This window comes from Daphnia pulex, chromosome 10, assembly GCF_021134715.1.
Source record: "Daphnia pulex isolate KAP4 chromosome 10, ASM2113471v1".
Taxonomy (NCBI): domain Eukaryota; kingdom Metazoa; phylum Arthropoda; class Branchiopoda; order Diplostraca; family Daphniidae; genus Daphnia; species Daphnia pulex.
Genome location: NC_060026.1, coordinates 11,812,059 through 11,828,146, shown reverse-complemented (window position 1 = coordinate 11,828,146; position 16,088 = coordinate 11,812,059). Strand labels below are relative to the sequence as shown.

The 16,088-nt window shown below is 42.3% G+C and overlaps 4 protein-coding genes across 5 annotated transcripts; 2 read left to right on the top strand and 2 right to left on the bottom strand.

Moving 5' to 3' along the window:
• The first annotated feature begins 537 nt into the window (after positions 1–537).
• On the top strand, positions 538–2,870 carry LOC124204371. Its single transcript, XM_046601423.1, has 6 exons — positions 538–695; positions 772–1,093; positions 1,160–1,314; positions 1,445–1,583; positions 1,669–1,911; positions 1,998–2,870. The coding sequence occupies exons 1-6, from the start codon at positions 582–584 to the stop codon at positions 2,489–2,491; spliced, it is 1,467 nt and encodes a 488-aa protein (XP_046457379.1). The 5' UTR covers positions 538–581; the 3' UTR covers positions 2,492–2,870.
• Positions 2,871–3,394: 524 nt separating this feature from the next.
• LOC124204289 (serine/threonine-protein phosphatase 6 regulatory ankyrin repeat subunit C-like) lies at positions 3,395–5,253 on the bottom strand. Of its 2 annotated transcripts, none has more exons than XM_046601339.1 (7): positions 4,876–5,253; positions 4,655–4,809; positions 4,484–4,540; positions 4,307–4,393; positions 4,106–4,217; positions 3,639–4,028; positions 3,395–3,572 (listed from the first exon to the last, which is right to left on the bottom strand). In XM_046601339.1, the coding sequence occupies exons 2-7, from the start codon at positions 4,732–4,734 to the stop codon at positions 3,504–3,506; spliced, it is 795 nt and encodes a 264-aa protein (XP_046457295.1). In that variant the 5' UTR covers positions 4,735–4,809; positions 4,876–5,253; the 3' UTR covers positions 3,395–3,503. The 2 variants fall into 2 exon arrangements, with proteins under 2 accessions (XP_046457295.1, XP_046457294.1); XM_046601338.1 differs by having other exon boundaries at positions 4,893–5,253.
• A 223-nt stretch (positions 5,254–5,476) lies between these two features.
• LOC124204291 (ADP,ATP carrier protein 1-like) lies at positions 5,477–7,172 on the bottom strand. Its single transcript, XM_046601340.1, has 3 exons — positions 6,860–7,172; positions 6,209–6,470; positions 5,477–6,140 (listed from the first exon to the last, which is right to left on the bottom strand). The coding sequence occupies exons 1-3, from the start codon at positions 7,023–7,025 to the stop codon at positions 5,660–5,662; spliced, it is 909 nt and encodes a 302-aa protein (XP_046457296.1). The 5' UTR covers positions 7,026–7,172; the 3' UTR covers positions 5,477–5,659.
• An 871-nt stretch (positions 7,173–8,043) lies between these two features.
• LOC124204286 (transcription initiation factor TFIID subunit 1-like) lies at positions 8,044–14,606 on the top strand. Its single transcript, XM_046601332.1, has 10 exons — positions 8,044–9,088; positions 9,148–9,945; positions 10,011–10,386; positions 10,448–10,751; positions 10,820–10,977; positions 11,054–12,296; positions 12,359–12,581; positions 12,647–13,434; positions 13,503–13,810; positions 13,870–14,606. Exons 1-10 carry the CDS (start codon positions 8,185–8,187, stop codon positions 14,270–14,272), a joined length of 5,505 nt encoding a protein of 1,834 aa, XP_046457288.1. The 5' UTR covers positions 8,044–8,184; the 3' UTR covers positions 14,273–14,606.
• Positions 14,607–16,088: the final 1,482 nt, after the last annotated feature.

Sequence of the window (16,088 nt, the reverse complement as noted above, 5' to 3'; positions counted from 1 at the left end):
TGAGTTTCCGGCAGTTCCCCAATTAATTCTTCCACCCGTTTCTGAAGCATGGAATCCCAACAACGAGGATTAAACGAATCAATCATGAAAGCAAACAGGTCGTGATCTCGATTTCTCAAACTCCAATAAATGGCACTTCTCCCCTTGGAATCCATTCGCGTTGGATCGGCACCGGCAGCCATCAGGAACATGGCCAACTGATGCCGCCCTCTATATCCAAGATATTTCGTCTATTTATTTGAAAAAAATAATAATAAAATCGAATTTATGTCTGCATGGGATTGTTAAAACTACATCAAATAAGCGATGTAGCAAAATGAGCAAAAAGCAAAAAGAGCAAAAAGTAAGAATGAAAAAAAAAAAATACTGGATTTAAAAAATAGGAAAATATTTGAAAATGTAGCTAATAGTGAAATTCCCGGAAATTTATTTGCTTGTAATATCATTATCACTGGTTCAGCGTTTCATGTTACTCTTTTATCTCTGGGGAAAACCAAGAGGAAGTCAACCTTAGTTCAAGTCAGGCAACTCTTTTCTATATTAGTCGAGAATTGACCGTGCTCGGATGAGAGTAGGAAAGAATGGCTTATTATTCAGCAGTTATTCAAGTGTGTTTTTTTCTTTTGGCTTATTACATCTGTTTGACGGCTGGAACGGATTTGGAAGGCAGATTTTTGCAGTTTGAAAAAAATTTCGTGAGTAGGATTTCCACTTTATTATAATAACCTCTTACAATCGTTCGTAACAATTGTATTCTGTAATATTTTCAAGGTGAATGTCAAAGAAGCTTTGGAGGCTAAAGTTGTGACTTTAGAAACTAAAGTGGCTCGACTAGAGGCCAAAGTGGAACAACAAGAATCGCAAATCGCTGCCTTGATATTGAAGGAAAGAGAGAAAGACCAGAGTTCTTCAACCAAGAAGTTTACGATGAGTGTTGAATTGAATCAAAATTATAAACGAAACGCCATCTTTAGGACATGTCAAGAGCTTCGCTCATCAAATCCGCTGTTGGAGTCCGGCATGTATTGGATTGATCCTGACGGCCAAGGAGTCGGCGATGATGCTATCCATGTCTTTTGTGATATGAAATCAGGTAAGCCCATAGTATTAAAGATAAAACATTAAGTATTACTTGATTTAATTTTTTTTTTTATATTAGGCAAAACGTTGATTGGACACGACAGTGAATCGAAAATAGATGTCGGAAAATGCGCCGAGCCTGGATGTTATTCCAGGAAAATCAATTATTACGCAACAGATAGGCAAATTGAATCTTTGATCGGATTGTCCAATAATTGCAGTCAAAGGATTTTGGTACGTTATTTTCTTTTAGCACATGAGACATGACGTTTTGAATCTGAATATTTTTTTCTCGAATATTGCAACTGTTTTGAATAATTTATGAATTTGTTATTGAATGCGCTAATGCATGGCACTTATATAGATCAATTGCAATAATGCGCCGTTAAATGTCGGTGGTGTTGAGTACTCTTGGTACAATACTAAAAGCAAGAAGAGCGATGGAAAGCAAACATTTTCAGACTGGTTGACAAACTGTGACTCTAGTCGAACACAAGACACAGGTAAATATAATTTACAAAATAAAAGTTTTTTTTATGTGACCAAGTATTTCTGTCTGCTTTTATACAAATATATTTATTGGTATAGGAAGATTGGTGAATTATCAACAAATTCTTAATCGTCTAAATTTTGGCGGCACCTTAAAAGGATCCCTTCAGCACACGCTGGGAAAAATAGAGTGTGAAGGAAAGGCAAAAAATGAGGGAATGCCCAAGTCGTGTGAAGACTTATGGAGAATGGGACACACCCTGAATGGAATTTTTGCTGTAAAGGGAAGTAAAAGCATCGAAAGTCTCTACTGTGATTTCAACAGACGGCCCAATGAAAACGGTATAGAGTATAGAGTCTATAGAGTACTTAATTTTACTATTCATTCATTAACTACTACTTGTTTTATGGAACTAATTTTTAATCAGGTTTCGAGAAACGGATTGGATACGCCGACGTCAAATCAGACCCCGTCCATTTCTACGTCCAGAGAAATTCTTCATTTAACACAAAATACACTCCGATTCCGTTCCACTTCGCGAGGGTAAACGAAGGAAATGCCATGAATTTGACATCCGGGGAGTTCACAGCACCGCGACCGGGAACTTATTTCTTTTCGTTTTCGGGAATAGCAGAGTATTCACATTTACATAAAAATCAAGTTTTCATGTACATTGGGCTTTTTTTGAACGGGGTTGTTCGTATCGGAGGGGATTTTACTGAAGAGGGGAGTTCCTATTATCATAGTAATAAGCGGGGCCCGTTGTCATTCCAGTCGACGTTGAACTTGGATAATGGCGATAAAGTCTGGTTGCAGATTTATGCCTCGTCAAACGATGTATATCTGCTCGAAGACAGAGAAAACCACTTCAGTCATTTTACAGGTTTCATGTTGGAAGAGAACATTGTGGCGTCCCTTTGAGATTTTGTATTGATCATTTAAAAAATGCTCACGACAATAATCAGCAGACAGTTGGAATAAAATGAATTGTTGAATTGGATAACGTAAAAAAGTAAGAAAATGGAAGGAATAAACTTATTCGAATGTAATTCATTAAGGGCTGGGAATTTCTCTACAAAAATTTGTATTTAATTGGAGCTGTAATGATAATAATCACAGAAATTTGCATGTCTATTTCCCAAAATAAGGCAATTTGTTACGAAAAACCCGTTTTGATTGCCAGATTTACCAAAGAAAATCAAGAAAGAATTTCTTTTTCAAATTTGTCGCCTGTTGCAATTTAAAATCACAAACTTGTTAAACACGAAAATGTTAAGAATACATTGCCCTATATCTACTTGGTCTGAAGAAATTTTCACTGTTTCCTTTGACCGCCTTTTACTTTTAAAAATGTTTAATGTTACAAAAGACGAAGTGTTTCATTTTTTGTTGGTTTTCAGCAGATGCGTGCATTTTGAATATTTCCATCTGTAAAAAATTTAGACGTCGAAAATAAAAATAAAGTAATGTTGATTATCAACTTATAAAATTAAAGTAGAATGCAACGGAAAATTTTAAAAATACTGTACTTCTACGTACTTTCTTTCTTTTCTGGCAGTGAAAATGAATTCGTTAATAAAATAAAAATCGAGTCAAATTTAAATTCCTAATGAATTTTAACCTGTATGACTCCGCTTACTCAGACTGACGCAATTCCGGACTGCATTAACCAGCAGTTAAATTTTTTGTCTTGAGAAATGCTTATTTGTTACTTCTTACCGAAAAGAACTTACAGCACAATACATTTTTTCACTTGAATTTGCAGAATAAAATCTTGTGAAAGTTTCGATAACGTTCAGATATTTAGTTATAAATTCCATTCCATTAATATTGTAAATTTTGTATTTCATTGGCAGTGTTCGTACAAAATATTGCATTACATCTCGACACTTGGAATTGGATTTTTCTCTAAAAATCACTAATATTTGCTCGTCTAAGTTTTGATACTTATGTCTTTCATGTAGCAAGGTGTTGTTTCTTCGTCGGGCAGTTCTTGATCCAACTGAAATTATATTCAAAAATAACAAATTAAAATCCCACATATTAATCATTAATTGTAATTAATTACAAGTAGAAATCGTTGAATAAGAACCGGAAGTGGAAGCCGAGGAACGAGTAGGAACAGCGAACGGTAGTTGAATTTTTGTAGCAAATGCAATCGAATCACCAGTCGACATTGCTTGGCCAAACTTGGCGGATTATACAACTGATTCTGAAGTGTCTTCAAATGAGTTTCCGGCAATTCCCCAATTAATTCTTCCACCCGTTTCTGAAGCATGGAATCCCAACAACGAGGATTAAACGAATCAATCATGAAAGCAAACAGGTCGTGATCTCGATTTCTCAAACTCCAATAAATGGCACTTCTCCCCTTGGAATCCATTCGCGTTGGATCGGCACCGGCAGCCATCAGGAACATGGCCAACTGATGCCGCCCTCTATATCCAAGATATTTCGTCTATTTTTTTGGAAAAAAAATAATAATAAAATTTATAAAATAAAAATTAGTTCAATCAATTAATGAATTTAATTTACCGCCAGATATAAAGGACATTGGCTCCACGGATAGTCGTCGACGGAGCCGACGCGCGATCCAGCAGCCAACAACTTGGCGACGAGCAATGGCCTTTGTCCTTTTGTGGCCACCCTACAAAATGACGTGCATATAGAGAAAACAAAAATCAGAGGTAACATGCAAGTCGGTAATTTGGCTGGCCAATGGCGTAGTATATATACCATAGCGGGGTGTGCCCATAGAAGTCGGTCGAGTTCAAATTCGCTCCCGATCTTATGAGAAGCTCTGCCAATTCGTCGTCTTTCAGCCTGTGCATGTCACAATGTCAAGCTTCCCAATTGTGAAATCAATGTGGAAACTTTTTTAGTACTCGTGCACCTTGTCGCAAAAAAACTAACCTGCACGCGGTGTAGAGGGGTGGTTCGAGCCGGCCATTGGAGCCATGGCTCGGGAGACTGTACTAATCCAAAATCGATGCAGACGGAGTAAGTGTTCGCTGACTTGCATAAATACTTGACACCATTGCAAAAAAGGAAAGAAAAAAAGGAAAGAATAAAAATCGAACTCACCAAACGTCCGCGCCTGCGCTTAAAATCACTTGGACAAGAGCTTTGTCTTGAGAGGATATGGCCATTCCTAAAAGGGTCATCCCTCTATAGATGGCGTTGGGATCGGCTCCCGATGAAAAAAGACTTTTGACGTGCTCGACCTGTCCGACTCTGACCTAGAAAATAAAATCAGATAGATAATAAAATATGTGGTCGCTCTAACTGAATACACACACACACACTCTGACTGAATTCTTACGGCTAAATGTAACTCGGCTGGAGATATTCGGGCCCTCATCTTTTCCATTCAAGATGGACCGTGTGAAGCCAAAATGTCGAATGTCTTCGACTCCGACAAACTCCCAAGACGTCAGAGGGAGTGCAGCTCCTTCCAAACAAATTTAAAAATAGAAACTAAAATAATCACATGCCCCTACCGTGTTATTCCGAGACTGTAAAAACGAGAAGCTCAGCTCGAAAAAGTGCAGAATCGGTCAAACCTAAGAATAAAACCCCATTTTGTTCACCTGCCAAACACCAATTCGGCGTGTGGTCACTCACTTTTCATATGGATAGAAAATTTGGAATAAGACCAGAAAAAGACACGATACCAAACAAATATGTACACTAATTCTTGCCTATTGTATTGATTTTTATAACGTTTTCCGGTCTTACAAGGCCGCCATTCGTTAAAAATCTCGGTTAACCAGCCCTTGGGTTGCACATATTCAACAGAGCAGGGCAGTGAACCTTATATTTTAGTTGTACTTTTTTTCCCCATTCATTATGTTTCACAAACAAATTTGAGTCAGGAAATGAAAAATAGATTCGCAAATGCTGAGGTGGATGTCAACGATCGTGTAATGGACACAGCTGATGGAATTCTTCTTTTTTACTTATTACAGAGCTTGATAACATTCTAATTGGGTCTCGTATTCCGTATTCCTTTATGGGAATATTTTGCACAGATGTTAGGGAAGTTTTGTCTACGAAAAAAAAAAATGAACAAGCCAAGAGTTGATGTGTTTAACCAAGCAGGGCCTTGACCTCATCGTAAAAGACGAGCACGAGAGCACCGCCAGTGCCTCGGAGGACGTTGGAAAGAGCTCCCTTGAAGAAAGCTTTGCCTCCCTCAGCTTTGTAGATCTTGGCCCAGCAGTCGATGGTGTTCTTGTACATGATGTCGGCCTTAGCACGTCCAGACTGCATCATCATACGACGACGGACAGTGTCGAAGGGGTAAGAGATGATACCGGAAGCGGTGGTCACAACCTGGGCGATCATCCACTTGATCAAGAGTGGAGTTTTCTTGGGGTCGGGCAACATGCCACTGGCAGAATCGTAGAGACCGAAGTAGGCAGCACGGTAGATGATGATGCCCTGCACGGAGACGTTGAATCCACGGTACAGACCAACAATACCGTCAGTCTTGACGGTCTTGGTTAGGCAGTTAACCAAACCACTGTACTCGCGCTCGGCAGCTCCTTTGCCGACATCAGCACCCAAACTAGTCAATAAAGCAATTAGTTAGCATATTTTGTACTTTTAGTTTTTACGTATGATTCTGTATAATACCGGGTACGGGCGAAGTCCAAGGGGTAGACGAAGCAAAGAGAGGTAGCTCCTGCAGCACCACCAGATGCCAAGTTAGCGGCAAACCAGGCCCAGAACTGGGTCTTCTTGTCAACTCCCTTCATGAAGATGTTCTTGTAGACATCCTTGAAGGCAAAGTTGAGGGCCTGAGTGGGGAAGTAACGGATAACATTGGCAAGGTTACCACGCCAGAAGGCTGTCATGCCCTGTTCTTTGGGGATACGGACAAAGGCATCCACAATACCTGGAAAAAGAAACATAAATTATTGTAAAAACCCAGTTCACACAAGATATAGATACTAGGTGTTGACCCAATTATGAGTCTCATGTAAAACTCATATATGGTTACTTTCACAATCCAAAATCTTATCTTTTCAAGTCACACACATTCAATTCCAGAACTAGCAAAAACTGGTTTACATGATCAAAAGCCCATGAGGCGAACGAACATACTAGCTGAGCATACAAGAACAATGTAAAAATATCTTTTAAACTTTGCGAGAAAAACTTAAGGATTTTTTGTGATCCAACATGGCGCCGTGCCGGCGTGAGCCGGTTCGGAACCAACGGTAGAATATCTCTCCCGATTAAGTAACTAGAGAAGGGGGGGGGGAGGGGATTCAGCCATCTTACCCTTGTACTGCTTGTCGGCCGTGATCTGTTTGGAGGCATGTTGAACCTGAAGGAGCAGCTTAACTCGTTCAATTGGGGCGACGGCCGTCTTGGAAACGGCAGCCGAAACACCACCAGCGATAAAGTCCTTGGCAAAGGACAGAGGATCAGCGGTTTTACCAGACATTTTCAGTGGTTTTTTTCAACAAGCAGAAACGATGGGAGAGCCGGGCAGATTGTGCACGTGTTGAGACTTCGAGCACGAAAGGGAAGAGTACGAGTCTGGTCTCTGAGTTTCTACCTTCGGTCTTTTAACAATTCAGTGGTGCCCTCTAAGGTGCCTTGGTTACGGCCACAATTCAAAGGCCTGTCAACTCGATTGAGATTGCGCATTTAATCAAGTTTCCAGTCATGACCGCTAGGTCGGAATTGATCATAATTTACAATATCATTTCTTCACTTCTTGAACCTTAATTGACCATTTCTCTGCCTTAATAATAATGTGCTATTTTCAAGAGAATTTTACAAATGTAATTTTTCAGTTATTTGCAGTTTTTAATTAAAATTGAATGTAGTTTTGTGCAACGCCACCTGTGATCAATTCACTTCAGTTAGCTTATATGAAAGGCCTTCGCCAATCTACTGGGACTTCGATTTTTCTAAGGACCAATCCAAAAATCCGTTAGTAACGGATTTTACAAGTGCCTTAGGCATTTTCACGTGACGGGGATAGGAAAATGCCGCCCTTTTGGCGCCTTTTACTTTTTTTATGTTAGAAGATTATCAAATAGGGGGAGGAATCCCCATTGGGGTGTACTTCGACCCTAATGACCCTATATGAACCCGATTGATGTAATCAAGAATTATGTAATTATCTCATCTCATCGATATTGCGAAATGAATGAATTCCCGAAAATGCATAAAATGAATTCAGTTGTAAAGGGTAAAAAAATCTGGATGAAACCAAAAATGGAAAGTTTGATGGATAGTTGCCAACTCGACTGGGCCGTATAACCTACATATTTCTCTATGGAATGACGTCATCTGAATTCACACGGAATCTTGTCACGTAGTTTGGCCAGTTATTTCTCTTAATTATTTATGTAAACAATTCAATGATCTTTTCTGGAATTATTTAGTCATTTAACAATTCTTAAATAAAATAATCAAGTTGAAATTGAGTTGAAACTAAACCTGGCAACGCTGTTCATATTTACCATCAAGACAATTTTCGGCTTCCCGTCAGCCTGTTTGTGTTGATTTGATGACCGAAAAAAAGTAAAACTAAATTTGTGTTTGTTATGATTGCGTGATTCTTCTAAAGCTAGGATTTTAAAACATCCAAAATGCCAAGCAGTGATGAAGAAAACGAAAATCACAGTAGTGATGATGATGGAGATTTGAGTAATAGCCCCGATAATAATGATGACGATTCGCAATCATCTCAAGAAGACGGAGGTGGAGGAGGTAGAAGAACATCAGGATTAAACCTTACTGGGTTCCTCTTTGGTAATATTGACAAAGAGGGTAAACTTGAAGCAGATATCCTTGATGAGGAATCTAAACGTCAGCTGGGCACCCTTGGACGATTTGGCTTGATGTCAATACTTCAAAATGTCATTAGAGAAGACGATTCTGTAAGCAAAGATCAAAGTACAGATTCTGAAGATGATGGAGCAAAATCTCCAACTGCTGAAGACTATTCTGACATCAACGAACTGGCAGAAGACGAAGGAGGACCATATCTTGATGACTCAATCCTCATGCCACCACCACCTACACCAACATCCAAGAGCCTTTCGGCAAGTGAGGCAAAGAAACGATTGGAAACGCCTTTGGCAGCCATGCTTCCTTCCAAATACGCTAACATAGATGTGAGAGAGCTATTCCCAGACTTTCGGCCTGACAAAGTCTTGTGCTTTTCCAGACTCTTTGGGCCTGGAAAACCCAGTAGTCTTCCTCAAATCTGGAGAGGTGTAAAGAAGAAGAGAAAGAAGAAGAAATCTCCAGATTCAGAAGACTATGTTGAAGAGGAAATTGAACATGTAGAAATCACTTTCAAATTCGGCCCACCTCCTCCTCCGGAAAAATGCAGACCAGATGACGAAGAACGTTTCTTAAAGCCTCTAGAAGATCCTAATGCTCTCAATAATATCAAGAACTCTGATGATGACAAAGGACCCAATGTAGCGGATTGGAGGTTTGGGCCGGCTCAGCTTTGGTATGACATCCTTGGAGTTCCAGAATCAGGTATAACAATTAATTAATTATTTATTTGAACTTGATTAACGTTTCCTTGCTTTTTATAGGAGAAGAGTTTGATTACGGTTTCAAAGTGAAACGGAAAGATCCTAATAATGTTGACGAAGATGGCAAAGACCTGCCCGGGTTCAAATTTCCAGACGAGGCCTTTCACATGATCACGCAGTTAAATTGGGAAGACGACGTGGTCTGGAATGGCGACGATATCAAGCACAAAGTAATGCAAAAATTGAATGCAAAAGGTGGCTTAGCCTCAGGATGGCTCCCGACGGCTACCAATCGCTTGGCTACACAGAAAGCCACCCCTGCTGCCACTCCAGCCACCGGTAAAGCAGCAACTCCTGGAGCTAAAGGTGGCGCAAAATCGGCTGCAAACAAACCCGGAGGAGCGGCCGCAGCAGCCGCTGCCGCCGCCGCTGCGGCTGCTGCTGCTGCAGCCGTCGAAGAGGCAGCCGACGACGTTTGGCATTCGATTTTCCCAGTCGAAAACGACGAGTTGGTGTTTGGCCAGTGGGAAGATGACATCATCTGGGACAGCGAAAACATGAAGGAGATGCCCAAACCCAAGATATTGACACTAGACACTAACGATGAAAACGTCATTTTGACCATTCCTGATGACATTGATCCTGCCACAAAACAAGCATACGTTCAACAGCCTGTCAAAGTCAAGATTCCTCATCCTCACGTCCGAAAATCCAAGTTACTCTTGGGAAAAGCCGGTGTCATTAACGTATTGGAAGACGATTCACCTCCTCCACCGTCGGAAAATAACGATAAAGATCCTTACAATATCTCCAATGACGAATATTATGCAGCCAAAGCGACCGAGGCGGCTATCAAAGGTAAATTAATCCATCACAACTAAATTTTAAAAACTTAATTAATTGGAATTTATGGAATATTACAGTCAGCACGGGTGGAAATATCATTCAACATTCAACGCCCGTGGTGGAACTCCAGGCACCTTTCATTCCCACGCACCTGTCGATAATGAAACTGCGCAGTTTCCATCGACCACCGCTCAAACGCTACTCCCATGGACCGTTATCGACACCTGGCCCTCATCCTGTCCACCCGCTCCTACGCCACATCAGAAAAATGGCCAAACAGCGTGAACTCGAGCGAATGGCTGCCGGTGGTGGTGATATCTTTTTCATGCGAACACCGGATGATCTCAGCGGTAAAGATGGTGATCTCATTCTCCTGGAATACTGCGAAGAACACCCGCCGTTAATCAGTCAAGTGGGCATGTCCTCCAGGCTGAAAAATTATTACAAACGGAAGTGAGTTTTCATTTTTAAAACGGAATTTGATCGAGAGACTTAAATTTAATTTATTTCACAGGGCTGTCAAAGACACAGGGCCGCCTCAATACAAATACGGTGAAACAGCTTACGCTCACACCTCACCGTTTTTGGGTACCCTCCATCCGGGCCAGTCCATCCAGGCTATTGAAAACAACATGTACCGTGCACCAATCTACGAACATCAATTGCCGTCGACGGATTTCCTAGTAATTCGAACGCGGACAACGTACCATGTCCGTGAAGTCGATGCATTCTACACTGTCGGTCAGGAATGTCCACTGTACGAAGTGCCCGGTCCGAATTCTAAAAGAGCCAACAACTTTACCCGCGATTTCCTACAAGTATTCAACTAAAGTCATTCTAATAGTCTTCTATGAAACATCCAAACAAAATGTTTATTTTAATTCAGGTCTTTATCTACCGACTGTTTTGGAAGAGCCCCGACACTCCACGTCGTATCCGCATGGATGACATTAAACGAGCTTTCCCAGCACATTCCGAAAGCAGTATCCGCAAACGGTTGAAACTATGCGCGGACTTTAAGCGAACAGGAGTCGACTCCAATTGGTATTTCGTAGTATAATAATTCATACTCCAACGGATGTCCAAATTGCTCATTTTTGGTTACCGACAAATTCAACAGGTGGGTATTGCGGCCGGATTTCCGGTTACCTTCGGAAGAAGAGCTTCGAGCGTTAGTGTCGCCGGAGCAATGTTGCGCCTATTTCAGTATGATCGCGGCCGAACAGCGTTTGAAAGACGCCGGTTACGGTGAGAAATTCCTTTTCGCACCTGAGCAGGATGACGACGAAGACCAGCAACTGAAAATGGACGACGAAGTCAAAGTAGCCCCATGGAACACCACCCGCGCCTACGTCCAGGCCATGAAAAACAAATGTCTCCTGCAATTAACAGGTCCGGCAGATCCTACCGGTTGTGGCGAAGGTTTCTCCTACGTCCGCGTTCCCAACAAACCGACCATCAACAAGGAAGAGCTGGAATCTCAACCTAAACGTATTGTGACGGGCACCGACGCCGATTTGCGTCGATTGTCACTCAACAACGCAAAAGCAATTTTGAGGAAACACGGCGTACCTGAGGAGGAAATCAAGAAACTCTCCCGCTGGGAAGTTATTGACGTCGTCCGAACACTTTCCACCGAAAAGGCCAAGGCCGGCGAGGAAGGCATGGACAAATTCTCCCGTGGTAATCGCTTCTCCATTGCCGAGCATCAGGAGCGATACAAGGAGGAGTGTCAACGCATTTTTGATCTTCAAAACCGAGTCCTGGCCTCGAACGAAGTTTTGTCCACCGACGAAGGCGAAAGCGAAGAGGAGGAAGACATTTCTGATATCGAAGAAATGGGTAAAAACATTGAAAACATGCTGGCCAATAAAAAGACGTCCAGCCAGTTGAGCCGAGAGCGGGAAGAACAGGAGCGTCGTGAATTGCAAAAGATGATCCTCGGCGAAGGATCGGGCTCCATGAAGAAAGATAAGAGCCGTGTAGGACTGGACGAAGAAGACAGTTCATCTCAACCGCCGCTGGCAGGAGCCGGACAGGCCGGTCGAGTGCTCAAAATTTTCCGGACCTTCAAAAACGCCGAGGGCAAAGACTACACCCGCGTTGAATTGGTTCGCAAACCGGCCATCATCGACACTTACGTCCGAATACGAACGACCAAAGATGACGCCTTCATCAAACAGTTTGCCACGCCCGACGAGCACCAAAAGGAGGAAATGAAACGTGAGAAACGTCGAATCCAGGAGCAACTCAGACGACTCAAACGCAATCAAGAAAAAGAGAAATTAGGCATCGTTAACAATCGCCGTCGTAAAGTCAAGATGAAGCCCGATTTGAAAATGAAATGCGGTGCCTGCGGACAGGTAACTTTCCTTGTAATTAACGGCCTTGTTTCTGTTTATTAATTATGCTAATGTATCGATAGGTGGGTCACATGAGGACCAATAAAGCTTGCCCGCTCTATCAAAACACCACCCCGTTGCCACCGATGGTTGTGGCCATGACGGAGGATCAAGAGGAGGAAATTGAAAAGCAAATCTTTAGCGAAGATGAAGAATTGGTCAATGTCGACGGTACCAAAGTGAAATTGTCCGGCAAGCTGGTCAAACACGCCGAGGAAATCAAGCGACGTTCGCTAGTTCTTAAAGGTTTGTTTATTATTGATTTTATATTTGGGGGGGATTACCTGACATTGATTTTTGATTGTTCACAGTGCCCAAGGAAGCCATGTCGGGTCGAAAGAGAAGGCGAGCAGGTACAGTGACGCATTGCGACTACCTGAGCAGACATACAACTAAGACGGCCAATCGACGAAGGACTGACCCTGTCGTGACACTTTCCACCATGTTGGAGGAAATCCTCAATGAGATGAGGGAATTACCCGATGTCCAGCCTTTCCTGTTCCCGGTGAGCAGCAAAACAGTGCCGGATTATTACCGGATCGTTACTCGACCTATGGACCTTCAGACGATCCGGGAAAACATCCGGCAAAAACGATACCAGAGCCGTGAGGATTTCCTGTCCGACGTCAACCTCATCCTGGAGAATTCCACGTTGTATAATGGAGATAAAAGCATTTTGACCACAGCTGCCAAGCGGATGCTGGATCTCTGCATCGAAAGGCTTTCCCAGAAGGAAGAGAGGTTCATGAGGCTGGAAAAGGCCATCAATCCGTTGCTGGATGACGACGATCAGGTGGCCTTTTCCTACGTCCTCGACAACATCATCAACGGAAAGTTGAAGCCTCTGCCAGAGGCCTGGCCGTTCCTCAAGCCCGTCAACAAGAAATTCGTCAAAGATTACTACACCATCGTCAAAAATCCGATGGATTTGGAAACGGTGGCCAAGAAAGTCAAAGCGCACAAGTACCACAACCGCGAAGAGTTCCTCTACGACGTCGACCTGATCCTGGAGAACAGCATCGCCTACAACGGAGAGGAGTCGCAGTTTACAGAGAAGGCCCGTGCCCTTGGACGTATTTGTCGAGATACTCTCGAAGAGGTAATGTCATCCATTTTGGTTCTTTTCAAGAAATGCTAATTTTCCCTTTCTATTTTATTACGTCGCAGTACGACGACCACCTGACTCAATTGGAGAGTAATATCCGCATTGCTCAGAAGAAGGCCATGGAGCAAGCCGAAAACGATTTCCTCGACGTGGGTGAAGAAGGTTACGAGGATGAGTACATGATGGAGTCGATGGACATGATGGAAACGCCAGATCGTCCCGGTGAGGACGAATGGGATCCCGAAGCCGAATCGCCTGTCCGGCCGACTAAGAAAAGCAGGAAATCGGCCTCGAATAATTTCGCTCAACCTGGGCCTTCCGGCGCAGTGAAACCCAAGGGCAAGCGAGGCCGTCCAGCCAAAAACAAAGGGTATCATATTTTCTCATCCGGAATTATTTGTCATCAATTAATGTCATTTTTATCAACAGGTCACCGACTCCAAAGGGAAATTCTCCGCGGGTCAGTTTCTCGTCTCCACGCGGATCTAAGCGGAAGGCAACCGACGTGCTGGACGACCTTCAGTACTCGGCCAGTGAAAAAGAGGAGGACGAAGACGAGGATGACGACGACGAAGAGTTGGAAGAGGTCGCCATGGACGTGGTGGACGTGGACGCCAATTACGATCCGGAAGCGGAATTCTTTTCGTGCGGGCCCAGTAAAGACGAGGACATTCGCGACGATTTGCAAGTCAGCGAGTCGGAGGAAGAAGGTGAAATTCGCGATGACCAACCCGTTGCTGCCAGCGCCAATAACAAAGGTCGTAGTCGTCACCACTCGAACCGCCCAAATTCATCCCGTGATGAGGATGACGACGGAGGTTTGTGGTTCTAAAAAAACCAAACTAAACAATTTACAAATGTTTTAAGTGCGTCTGTGCCTCGATCGCCCGTTATATTAATTGCCCATCATGTTTAAAAACACAATCTTCTTTTTTCTAATTAGCATTTTCATGGGGGGTTGGAACCGCAACAACTTGTTGTTGTTGCGGTTGATCATGATTCTTTTCCCTCCATCCGATTTTGTGGGGTGTTTTTTGACACTCTTTTGTGTACGTGTGTGTTGTAAACGTCAAAGTTGATTTGCTGGGTGCGCGGATGCCACAGAGTGAGGCAATGCGAACGCTCGGAGCATTATTTCTCAATACAGAAATGTTTTACATTTTAAATTCCGGTCGACGGGGAAGAATGCGTTTGCGGGTGATGACTCAGCGCGAGTTGGTGCGTGCGCCTCAAGCCTTTTCTGATTTGAACGCTACTGACATTCTTTTGATCATTCCCTTTCTTCCATTTCTTTTTTGTTGTTTCCCCCCCACTGGCGATCATTTTCGATTGCCAATGCCAAGAAAATTGCGCATTAAAAACATGGCGAGTTTCAATGCCATCTGTTGGATTCCTACCCAACGATTTATTGGAAATGTTTTTTTTAGATTTTTCTTTGAAAAAGAAGAAAAATGAAACGCAGTTCGCGTTGACGGGGTCATAGGAATGCGATAAACATCCGATCCATCTTTCTCTTCTTCAGTTATGGACTTTTTGAAGTGGTTTAACAAAAAAGTAGGAAATAAAATTCTATTCGTTTGTCTTATTTTTTAAAAAAATAAAAGAGAACCGCACAGGAAACCGTACACATGCATCCGCCGGAGAAAATTCAGTCATTTTCAATGGATGACGCACTTCGTTTTTGTTTTTTACACGTTTGGCAAGAGAAAAATCAAAAGGGAGGTGTTTGCGGTCGTTAAAGTCAAGCTTTCAAACAACAATAGGTCTATACGTGAGCGTGAAATCAAATATGCACCAGGAAATTGTTTATTCATAATCAGTGTATAACAACTTATGGTTGTGGTAAACTGGTGATATTCTTTTGTTTTTTCACAAATTTTTTTGATTTTTTGCTGGATTGCATCATCACGTTCCCGCGAGTGTAACGCCCGGAGCTATCTTTTTTCCTCCTCTCTCGCGAGTCTATAAATTTTCTCGTTGCCAAGGTAGACGCTGTTCACGGCGCATATACACACACACACACACTGTGTGTCTGTGGAACGAACGAAACAAAAAATTTGACATTAAAGTTCTCCACTTTTTTTCTTCTTTTTCTCGTTTTTTTATGGCTGTACAGTAACAGATGGATACAGCACTGTATATAGGATGAGTTGCTAGACTTTGGAGAAGGGTCCCTTTTTTGTTTGCCGTCTCACACAGAGCGTGCCGACATTACATTACGTTCAGAAAGTAAACAATGAATTTTTTTTTTTCTTTCCAAGAATTGCCAATTAAATGATTTCTTGGCCAAATGTCTCGAAAGGGCATTATTCTACAGGCGATAGTTTTAAAAGCTTTTCCGAGTGGGGGTATTTCTGGTTCTTTTTGGTTGTTGTTGACTTTTTCCTTATAAAGAATTTGAAAAAAAAAAACGTTTGAACTTTTTTTTTTTTGCTATTCAAGAGCTTTTTTATTTTATTTTATTTTCCTGTTAATATTACGAGCGGGTCGTGTCTGCGAATGCGATTCGCTTGTTTTGATCCTGGCCAGACGAGTGAACAGTCCAGGACACTCGAAAATCACCAACGAGACGCGAAAAAATTCAAATTCTCTTCCAACATGGCGCCATTTCTATTTCGCCAAACCACAATCTCGTTTGCCCTTGATGT

Excerpts from the sequence above, each read along its gene's own strand:
- LOC124204286 (XM_046601332.1), top strand. The coding sequence starts at position 8,185 with ATGCCAAGCAGTGATGAAGAAAACGAAAATCACAGTAGTGATGATGAT. Across the intron at positions 9,089-9,147 it reads CCTTGGAGTTCCAGAATCAG|GAGAAGAGTTTGATTACGGT; the intron begins GTATAACAATTA and ends TGCTTTTTATAG. Across the intron at positions 9,946-10,010 it reads GACCGAGGCGGCTATCAAAG|TCAGCACGGGTGGAAATATC; the intron begins GTAAATTAATCC and ends GGAATATTACAG.
- LOC124204291 (XM_046601340.1), bottom strand. The coding sequence starts at position 7,025 with ATGTCTGGTAAAACCGCTGATCCTCTGTCCTTTGCCAAGGACTTTATC. Across the intron at positions 6,471-6,859 it reads GGCCGACAAGCAGTACAAGG|GTATTGTGGATGCCTTTGTC; the intron begins GTAAGATGGCTG and ends TTCTTTTTCCAG. Across the intron at positions 6,141-6,208 it reads TTGGACTTCGCCCGTACCCG|TTTGGGTGCTGATGTCGGCA; the intron begins GTATTATACAGA and ends TTTATTGACTAG.
- LOC124204371 (XM_046601423.1), top strand. The coding sequence starts at position 582 with ATGGCTTATTATTCAGCAGTTATTCAAGTGTGTTTTTTTCTTTTGGCT. Across the intron at positions 696-771 it reads TGCAGTTTGAAAAAAATTTC|GTGAATGTCAAAGAAGCTTT; the intron begins GTGAGTAGGATT and ends AATATTTTCAAG. Across the intron at positions 1,094-1,159 it reads CTTTTGTGATATGAAATCAG|GCAAAACGTTGATTGGACAC; the intron begins GTAAGCCCATAG and ends TTTTTATATTAG.
- LOC124204289 (XM_046601338.1), bottom strand. The coding sequence starts at position 4,940 with ATGGAAAAGATGAGGGCCCGAATATCTCCAGCCGAGTTACATTTAGCC. Across the intron at positions 4,810-4,892 it reads CAGCCGAGTTACATTTAGCC|GTCAGAGTCGGACAGGTCGA; the intron begins GTAAGAATTCAG and ends TTTATTTTCTAG. Across the intron at positions 4,394-4,483 it reads CCCCTCTACACCGCGTGCAG|GCTGAAAGACGACGAATTGG; the intron begins GTTAGTTTTTTT and ends TGACATGCACAG.